The following is a 10,773-nucleotide window of genomic DNA, read 5'->3' on the forward strand; positions in this document are numbered from 1 at the left end:
GAAGGAGATTGTTTTGACAGGAACTTTCTCCTCTGAATCTATGCCAACTGCTGATCATTAGATTATTCTCATACAGATAATCATGAAATTTACTCATGATAATCAAAGTTGCACAAAATAAAGAAGTAAATGAGGCTTAATTGAAAATGGAGACAACAAAGAGATTGACACAACATAAAACAAAAATAAATGGAAAACCCACTCTATTCACTAAATGGTGGAGATTTTCTAAATATGAAACAGAATACCTGGGCCTAAAAGGATCTTCAGCTGCTGTATATAATCTAGTTGTGAAAAAATTAAGATTAATTAGGATTTAATGAAACTAGGTGAAGGGGGATTGCCAGTTGAATGTTGCATTAACTATTATGTTACCTTTGAAAAATTTTTAAAAATTTAGAAACTATACTTTTCCATTACATATTGTGTCCAAGCTCAAGTCTTCACCTGTAATACTTCAGAGTACGGTAAGGATTTCACCCTGTCACAAGGGACCAGGTAGTATCTTGAGACAGAATAAATCATAGATTTGGTCGGACAGAATGGATTATTATGCCCAGAGTCAATAAGAGAATGTCAGAACCATCAATTGAACAAATAAGATTTTCAGTCATGAACAGTATACCCGAGTTGTCCAGCAGTGCTAAAAAAAAGGCTAAAAGCATCCGTCACATCAGTTGCAGATGACTAAGTGCCATTATTGTATTATTTGCTTCTTGTGGATCCCTATTTCTTGATTTTTTTTCTCCTTTTTTTCTATTTCTCTCACTTCTTTCGCTTTCTTTTTTAACTCTTCACAGTCCACTTGGCTCTGTGATTTTTAAGTGTTTTTCTCCACCTTGTAAAAGCCAGAATGCAATGGCAGGTCTATCTCCATACTGCCTGTTTGTCCTTCGAGACAAAGATGACCATGTTCACCATCTGCGCTGTTTGGTAGCGTTCTATGAGTAGGTAGGTGACTGCCAAGGCCGATTTGTGCCCAGAAGGTTCACTATAAATAGGACAGGATACCACAGACGATTTGAGTTTTGGACAAGTTTCTGGCTCAGGATTTCCTCTCCTTGCGTTTTTTCTCTGCCTCTGATAATGCGCTTGCTTTTAAAGAAGGTCGAAGGTCGAACTGTTTTTTATTTGCTTGTGCCAGGTGCAGCAATCCTGGGCAAGCTTCTCCCAGGATTTGAAGTCGATATGAAACTCCTAATTGGAGCCTTCAGCGTGTCCTTGTAGAGCTTCCTTTGACCGTCATGAGATCACAACCTAGGCTCAAGCTTTCCATAGAAGATTCACATTGGTAAGCAGGTGTCAGGCATTCTGATATGTGACCAGCTCAACTCAGTTGTGACTGTCTGAAAATGGTGTGGGTGCTTGGCATGGCAGCTTGAGTGAGCACCTCAGTGTCTGGTATTTTGTCCTGTCATCTGATCTTCAGAAGCTTCTGAAGGCAGCTCAAGTGAAAATGCTTGAGCTTCTTGGTATAACGCTGCTACAGTCCAGTCTCGCATTTCTTGAGCTAGTAAGCAGGACAATTGCTCTATAGACTCACAGTTTGGTGGACAGACTTACTCCTCTTCATTCCCAGACTGATGTTCTAAGTCTGCCAAAGACTACACTTGCTATGGCAATTCTTGCATGTGTCTGCTTATTAATATAGACAGCTTGAGAGTGCTGCCAAGGTAAGTGAACTTATCCACTGCTGATAGATTCTGGTCATGGACCTTAGGTTCGAGATAAGGCCTTCCTGGAGCGTCCGGTACATTACTTCGGCTTTCCTTGTATTGATTGTAAGGTTGGCATTGTCACATGCATTGGAGAACAAGTCCATGCTGCTTCCAAACTTGCAACCAGAATGCCAAGAGGTGAGATGAAAACTTGCCGGCTTCTCTTCATCAGAAATTTCCCTTGATGTTCTGAAGGGCCAGAAACCTGAGATATTAAGAGCCCAACTTCCAGTCCCTTCGCCATTTCCACTCTAGAATCATTCCACAAAAAGGAGCTGAACTTCTGGTCTCCTACCACTTTAAAAGAGGGCTTTCACTTGTGTAATGAATGCTGAGAAATCCAATTCCAAATAGCGTGCTCTTGCTGTTTCCTCCCTGGCCACTGTATGAGACTGAACTAGATTGCTGACAACCATGGCTTTCATCTGACCTTGAGCTGAACTTCTGACACCATATCCTCGCCATCACCGACCGCCTACTTCCACTTCTATAACATTGGCAATTATGGCCCACCTCAGCCCATCTGCTACTGATACTTATGTTACCTCCAAACATGACTATTTGAAAGTTCTCCTGTCCAGCCTCCCACAACTTCCATCCTTCAGAAACTTGAGGCCATGTTGTGGAGTGTCTAAAAGACACTCGAAACAGAGTCAACAGTAGGTAGATTCAGCAGTTCTTTATTTAGTACAAGTGTGCACACATGGGAAATGGTCTTTCAGAATGATGTAAAGGGCAGTTTGAAGTTACAGTTTCTGTTGGTTATGGATACCATATTTGGGATAACTCATCATTAACTCACTATGTTTTTATCTTGTATGTCTAATTGTTACATCCTTAATTACAAATTAGTTTACAACATAAACTTGGAATGACCTATTCATTACCTCCACAGTTCTGGAAGAATTTGTAAAGCAATCATGGAATGACCTGACCATTAGCACAAATGGTGTTCCAAAACATGTACTTTGCTTATCTATCCTGATGTTTCACTGCAGTGCCTAGCATTCTGCAAATCTTGACCTGGAGGTATTATTTATAGTATATTTTCTTACTGCAAACATTTTTAAAACTTATATCCACAACTTGGCCAAGCCTGGGTAATCCCATGATGCATCCTGATATGCCTCTTCAAGTCATCTAAGACTCTGCAGCCTGTACCCAGATTTGCATCAAGCCCTTTTAACCCAGTGCAGGTGCTTGCTGACCTACATTGGCTCCAATCAGGTAAGACCTTCCAATCTCCACACAAATGTGAGGAAGTAACGGAGGGAATTTTACGCCCTCTCCCGCCAGCGGGACTTTTCCGGTCCCGCCGAAGTCAATGGACTTTTGAGTGGCTTGCCACATTTTACAGCCCGCCCCTGCCGAGAAATAGATAAAAAGGGAGAAAATGGAATATGAAAGTAGACTAGCAGTAGAAGATAAAAACAGATTGTAGGAGCTTTTACAAGCATGTAAAAAGGAAGAGCTTAAGTGAGTATTTTTAAACCAGGTACTTCACTCCTGTAAGAGTTACTAATAAAATAATGGGGATTGTGCAATGAGCTTTATTCGAGGTGAATTGAAAAGGCTTTGTATTTTGGGTACAGCAACAGCCAATGTGTGAAGTTACTAGACCTGAGAATATTAATGTGTAGACCTGAGAAAAAAACTTTTTGAAAAGTCTGAATGTGATTCTGAGATTAGTAATGCAGTTTCAACAACGAATATAAATTCAAAAAAGGTTCAAAAGATGGCAGTAATTCTGAAATATTGGTAATCCCATCACCTGCCTTCTCAAAAGCAGGGACGTTATGCTGAACCTTTATAAAACTCTGGATAGGCCTCAACTAGAGCATTGAGTCCAGTTCTGGTCACCATATTTTAGGAAGGATTTGAGGGCCTTTAAGAGGGTGCAGAGGAGATTTACCAGGATGCTTCCAGGGATTAGCTACAAGTTTAGGTCAGAGAAGTTGGGGTTGTTATCCTTGGAACAAAAGAGATTAAGGAGAGATTTGATAGAAATGTACAAGCTTATGACAGCAGACAAAGAAAAGCTGCTCCCATTAGTTGGTGGTACATGGGCTTCTTCTGCTTCAGGTGCCATGTTTTACAATTTTGCTGATCATGGCTGACAAATTCCTTGGTCCTTGACAGCAGCCAACATCTTGGTGTTGTTCTCAAATCTTATACCTGCTATTCTTCTTAAACTATCACTGTATTTCCTCCTTTGTCTTTCTTGTGTTTTGCTACCAGGACTAGGGGACACAAATTTAAGTTTTGGGCAAAAAATGCAGGGGAAATGTACTTTTTTATGCAGCGTGGGGTAATGACTTGGAACACGCTGCCTACGAGAGTGGTGGAAGTGAAGATCAATGATTTCAAAAGGAGAATTGAATGGGCACTTCAGGGAAATAAACTTGCAGGCCTACAGGGTTGAGTGGAGGAATGTGACTGACTGGATTGTTCTACAGAAAGTCAGAGGCCTCATTCCCAACCTTGCTACCAGCATCAGCCTGTTTTGCCAAAGCAGGCTTGGGGGTGGCTGTGCTATCTGCCTTGTGAGGGCAGGTAGCCAAACATTAAGAGCCTTGTTAAGCTCAATTAAAGGAAGTCGATTGGAATTTTCCAGTCAGCATCCAATTTCCTGAACCGACAAGGGACAGTTTATCAGTACAGGCACCCTTCAGCAGGCCAAAGGGCCCCCTCTCTATCTGCCTGGGTGCGGGGTGTAGCCAGAGGCCACCCTCCTGTAGGGACGTGCAGTTTGCAATAGACAGAGTACTGACCGTACTCAACCAACCTATGCTTGCAAAACTTAGAACATAATGTCTAACATAAGGTGTGATTTCACAATTAGGCAGCACTTTCTGAACGATGCCAAGTCTGCTAAGATTTACACTAACAACCAATTTAATATTACCAGTTGGGCTTGCAACGTAGCTCACTTATGCTTACTAAAAGCTATATATATTCATATACAGGGACCTTTTGCAGGCAAAAGGAATATGTCCAGACTTTGCATCTTTTTTGAATAAATAGAAACATGGGGGATAATAGCTCCCTTGACATTCTTGCATCTGTCCTGATAAGTGCAAGATAAAAAACTTTGACGGCATGTCTCCTTTTTTTCAGCAATACTCAAGTTCTGTACTACCAAACAACTATTCAATACATTGTTACCTAGCATATGACTGCAGCACGACAGTGAATGTGGCACCCCCAGGATATATATTCATATAACAGTTAGTTCCTACCTCTTTACAAATAGTACAATAATATAATAGGGATGTAATAACAGGGCACATATAATTCATAACATGGTTTTCAGAGCTAACACTGATTTATGAAAGATAAATTGCATTTGACAAACCTATTAGAGTTTTTTGAAAATATAAGTAGCAGGGTAGATAAGGGAGAACCAGTGGATGCAGTATATTTGGATTTTTAGAAAGAATTTGTAAAAGTATCATGTAGGAAATAGTTACACAATATTAGAGCTCGTGGGATAGAGGTTAAAAATTCAACAAACATTGAAGATTGGATAATGGACAGAAAACAGACAGTAGGAATAAACAGATTTTTTCAGTATAGCAGAGTATAACTGCTGCAATAGACAGCGTGAATGTTGCAAGAATCTGTGCTGTGCCCCAGCTATTTACAAACTTCATCAATGACTTCGATAAGGTGACTGAGTGTACTGTATCCAAGATTGCTAACGACACAAAGCCAGGTGGAAAAGTAAGCTGTGAGGAGGATGCAAAGATGCTAAAAAGGAATATAGACTGGTTAAATGATTGGGCAAGAAGGTGACAAATGGAATACAATGTGGGGCAGTGTAAATTATCCACTTTGATAGGAAGAACAGAAAAGCAATTTTTTTTAAAGAATGAGAGAGCTAGTAAATGTTAGTACTTAAGGGATTGAGGGCCCTTGTACACGCATTACAGAAAGTTAACATGTATAGCAAGCAATTATGGAGGCAAATGGTAAATTAGCCTCTATTGCAAGGAATTTGCGGCATTAGAATAAGAAAGTCTTGCTGCAGTTATGTAGAATTCTGGTGAGTCCATGCCTGAAGTACTGTGTTCGGTTACCTAAGCAAAGATGTACTTACCCAAGCAGAGTACAATGAAGATAAAAACAAAAAAACTGCGGATGCTGGAAATCCAAAACAAAAACAGAATTACCTGGAAAAACTCAGCAGGTCTGGCAGCATCGGCGGAGAAGAAAAGAGTTGACGTTTCGAGTCCTCATGACCCTTCGACAGAACTTGAGTTCGAGTCCAGGAAAGAGCTGAAATATAAGCTGGTTTAAGGTGTGTGTGTGGGGGGGCGGAGAGATAGAGAGACAGAGAGGTGGAGGGGGTTGGTGTGGTTGTAGCGACAAACAATCACTGCTTGTTTGTCGCTACAACCACACCAACCCCCTCCACCTCTCTGTCTCTCTATCTCTCCGCCCCCCCACACACACACCTTAAACCAGCTTATATTTCAGCTCTTTCCTGGACTCGAACTCAAGTTCTGTCGAAGGGTCATGAGGACTCGAAACGTCAACTCTTTTCTTCTCCGCCGATGCTGCCAGACCTGCTGAGTTTTTCCAAGAGTACAATGAAGGTTCAGTGGGTTGATTCCTCGTGTGAAAGGGCTGTGCTGTGAGGAGAAATTGAGTAGAATGGGCCTATATTCTCTGAAGTTTAGAAGAATGAGAGATGATTCCATTGAAATGATTAAAATTCTTGGAGGGTTTGACAGGGTTGATGCTGAAAGGATGTTTCCCTTGGCTGAACCATAGCCTAGGGATAAGAGGTGGCCACTTAAGGCTAAGATGAGGAGCAATTTCTTCACTCAAGGGGTTGTGAATCTTTGGGGTTCTCTACCCAGAGGGCTATGAATGCTCACTCAATGAGAATATTTAAGTGAGAGATCAATAGATCTTTGGGCATGAAGGGACTCAAGGGATATGGGGCTAGGACAGGAAGGTGGAGTGGATGTAGAAATTCAGTCAAAATCTTTTTGAGTAGTGGAGCAGCCTCAAGGAACCCTATGACTTACTTCAGCTCCTATTTCCTGTGTTCATATGTTCTAACACTGACAATTTAAGCTTTAAAGGCTAACCCTTGCTATATCAATCGCATGTAATATTTAATTATGATTTTTTTTAAAAAACTTAAACTTCAAGTATTTCACGATCTGTCTGGTTTTGTGTCATCTAACTGACACCTCCTGAGTTCAAAGCTGTACACTCTATTGTTGGCTGACAACAGTTCACATTTGTAATTTGTCAATTCTCTGCTAGTTGAGAATAGTAGAATACTAGAATACTGAACCATGCAGAGAAACATAGATGCTACAAAACAGCATGGAACCTTAGACATGAAGTCAACATGCCGGCGTCTATTCTCTCAGTACAGAACATCTGTCACATTTATTTCAGTTCCGAGGCTTGTAATGGTTACTGTCCTTGATATAATTTACCATGGGCTGCTCAAATTCACAAACTACTTATTAGTTAAATTTAATTGGCTTAAATGTCATTTTTTGTTGTAGCTTTTTAAATGAAAGATACAGGGTTATAAGTTTGTCTTGGATGGGAGTGCAAGGTGGGTGACAGGTGACTGACAGCCCATTTTTCAATCTGCCTAGTTTTGTTTCCCATTAACTTCAGCGGAAAAGACAACCAGGCGGGGTGCATAACAAGCTGCCAGTTTTACTATTGCCCATCTTGTGCTGCACCACAAGACAACCTTATGCCCTCAAATATATCTGGAAGGCCTTGCCAAAATCATTTTTGCACGTCCTGCTTTGATATCTGGTGGCTCTGCAGCCATGGAATGACGATGAAATTCAGCTGTATTTTAACTTTTAATACTTCAGAAGTTGTTTGCACAGAAATTGCCACATGATAGAGGCCATTTGGCCCGTTGCAGTGCTAGCTGCGCTAATTCCCATTTCCCTGACTTTCCATGTACCCTTGAACATTTTTGCTTCTTCAGCTGTTGGATTCCCCACATTCCTCTTTTCCCCACCTCCTTTACCACTGTCCTGTCTGCTGAAATGGTTGCAGCTGGTATGACTGTTGTGTGTTGATTCTTACTGTCACAGTGCCCAGGCTGATGTGAGTTGACATGGATGTTGAAGTCCTCGCAACTCAGATTCAACACTGACTGAACATTGATCAAAAGTGTATTTCATTATAACAGTATAGTCGTGAAGTGATCAGTTCATGAAATGAGATGGTGGGATATGGCAAAAATGATTACATTTAATTTCACTTTAGCGTTCGAACAAATGACAAAGATGGGGGAAGGGAACAAAGAATCCATGTTCACCTCTCAGTGCTGCAGCTCGCCAACAACAAGCACAGAAACAATTTAAAATGTGCAAATCCATCCTGATATGTGGGCCAGCGTTTATGAATTGAAAATAATTATTACGTGCAGATAAATTTATATTCATCGCTTACTTAAAGAATTGGGAAATATTCCAATTTTCCTTGAAAAGGAGTTACAGTCTGGAATTATTTCACTGCAGATTAAATTGTTGTGCTCCTCTTTTTCTTATATTTAGAATATAGAAATATTCTTAAATTACTCAAATCTGATCATCCTTTGTGAATTTTTTACTTTAACCCTTTCTGCGCTGAGAATTATTTGTTCCGCTTTGGGCTGGATCAGACTGCGAATGCAGCAGCTAGTATAATTTGTCGTGTATAATGGTTCTCCAATATTTTGAAATGGATCAACGAGTGACATTATTGTATATCTGATACAATCTTGTTAATAATTCTAGCTCTGCCTCTCAATTGGCTGGGTGTAATTTCATAAGTTGAGATTGGTAACAGCGTAACTAAACAAATAAATAAATACTCATTTTGAAGCCTTGTGCAAGGTCACATCTCAAGCCAGCAGAATCAAAAGATGGCTTGTACCAGTGTGCACTGTTTCTTAAATATCCCATTTAAATCCATTTTACAATTTATCAGTATTAGTTGCAAATTAGCCCAGAAAATCACATTATAGATGAATACTATTGTATGGTTCATTAATTGTGTCCATTGTTTTGTCTGGTTACACCTCTTGTGATCTTGTTTCCTGCTTTATAAATGTAAGGTGTTGTGTGTTTTGCTGTGTTTTCATTCCAGTCTCTTTATCTAACATTTTTTAAAATTCTCTTTATAGGCCATAACCTTTGACCCTGAGACGCACCTTCCTCGAGTTACAGCTGACTGCACAGGTTGCACTCTTTGTTACAGCGTCTGTCCCATCATTGATTGCATTACAATGATTCCCCGTTTAACACCTTATGAACCAAAGAGAGGTATTCCTTTGGCAGTCTGACGAGTTTGTTGAGTTGACATGGTCCAGCAGTAAAACATGACTTAACATCCATATCTACCTAATAGCATTGATTTAGTCATTCATGATATAACATGACAAATTGCTGTTATTTCCAAAGTATTGATTTTCACTTACTAATCCTAGTTGCTGCGACCTTGCATTCTCCAATTAGCCAACTGCAATTGAATAAAAGAGTTTATGTTTTAAAAACTGTTCTATGTTAATAATCAATAAGCAATACATTTAATGTCAAACACATAATAAGGCAATGGCAAAATTCGCTTACGGTATACACACCCTTATGTACAATTTGCACTCTACAAATGAATTCTACAATGTGCTTTCACTATGCCTGTATTAGTGGTTCTGTATTGAAAATTAGCAACAGAAAATGAAAACTGAGCACCCCCCCTCTATTATTTTATGACAGCTATTTCACATAATAAGGAATACATTTATTAATGTAGAGGAACAGAGACATTTTCAGCTTAGTAATGTGACTAAAATTTACATTCTTCGCTCAGCATGACACATTTTTTCAGCATGTGAAGTATCATTACATTATATTGATAAAGATATCTGCTTTGAGCATCTCTTTGGAGCCTGCTGATTCCATTTAAGACCATAAGACATAGGAGCAGAAATTAGGCCATTCGGCCCATCGAGTCTGCTCCGCCATTCAATCATGGCTGATAAATTTCTCAACCCCATTCTCCCGCCTTCTCCCCATAATCTTTGATCCCCTTACCAATCAAGACCTATCTATCTCAGTCTTAAATACACTCAATGACCTGGCCTCCACAGTCTTCTGTGGCAATGAATTTCACAGATTCATCACTCTCTGGCTAAAGAAGTTTCTCCTCATCTCTGTTCTAAAAGGTCTTCCCTTTATTCTGAGGCTGTGCCCTCGGTTCCTAGTCTCTCCTACTAATGGAAACATTTTCCACACGTCCACTCTATCCAGGCCTTTCAGTATTCTGTAAGTTTCAATCAGATCCCCCCTCATCCGTCTAAACTCCATCGAGTATAGACCCAGAGCCCTCAAACGTTCCTCATATGTTAAGCCTTTCATTCCTGGGATCATTCTCGTGAACCTCCTCTGGACCCTCTCCAGAGCCAGCACATCCTTCCTGAGATACGGGGCCCAAAATTGCTCACAATATTCTAAATGTGGTCTGACCAGAGCCTTATAAAGCCTCAGCAGCACATCCCTGCTTTTATATTTTAGTCCTCTTGAAATAAGTGCCAACATTGCATTTGCCTTCCTAACTACCGCGTCATTTAACTCACCTAGATCCATAGAATCTGCTGGTTTCTGCCAATAATGTTAATTCTCATAAATTGAATCAGACCCCAGATTTTTGTAAATCTATTATGAAATCAATTACTGGAAAAGTTGATATCTAAACTGCCAGAGGAAACTAAAGTTTTAATTTAACCTGATAAATACCATAGTTTTCAAAACAATACCATAAATCTATAGGAATAAAAACAACTTTGAAAGTGAATAAATTGCTAAAGCAAGAGGATTTTTTAGTGCTATGTAAATTAACTTGAAGCGATAATGTGCTTTTATACATTGCAGCCTATGCAAATTATACTACATGCAAATTTTCTATTTTGTCTATCTAATAATTAATTCTTATTAGTCTGATTTTGATGTTGAATTTACTGCACAAACATATTTTTTGGTGTCAATTGCCAGTGAAAATTAAATTGAATTTATTGTTTAAG

The 10,773-nt window shown here is 39.7% G+C and overlaps 1 protein-coding gene across 1 annotated transcript in view; it reads left to right on the top strand.

The window, feature by feature from the left end:
* LOC121289338 (dihydropyrimidine dehydrogenase [NADP(+)]-like) overlaps positions 1 to 9,249 on the top strand; it is an 838,466-nt gene extending 829,217 nt beyond the window's left edge. Inside the window, exon 23 of the mRNA XM_041208692.1 lies at positions 8,881 to 9,249. Within this exon, the coding sequence (XP_041064626.1) occupies positions 8,881 to 9,039 (159 nt within the window). The 3' untranslated portion in view covers positions 9,040 to 9,249. The remainder of the gene's footprint in view (positions 1 to 8,880) is intronic.
* The last annotated feature ends 1,524 nt before the right edge of the window (positions 9,250 to 10,773 follow it).

Source organism: Carcharodon carcharias, chromosome 16 (genome assembly GCF_017639515.1).
Source record: "Carcharodon carcharias isolate sCarCar2 chromosome 16, sCarCar2.pri, whole genome shotgun sequence".
NCBI lineage: Eukaryota > Metazoa > Chordata > Chondrichthyes > Lamniformes > Lamnidae > Carcharodon > Carcharodon carcharias.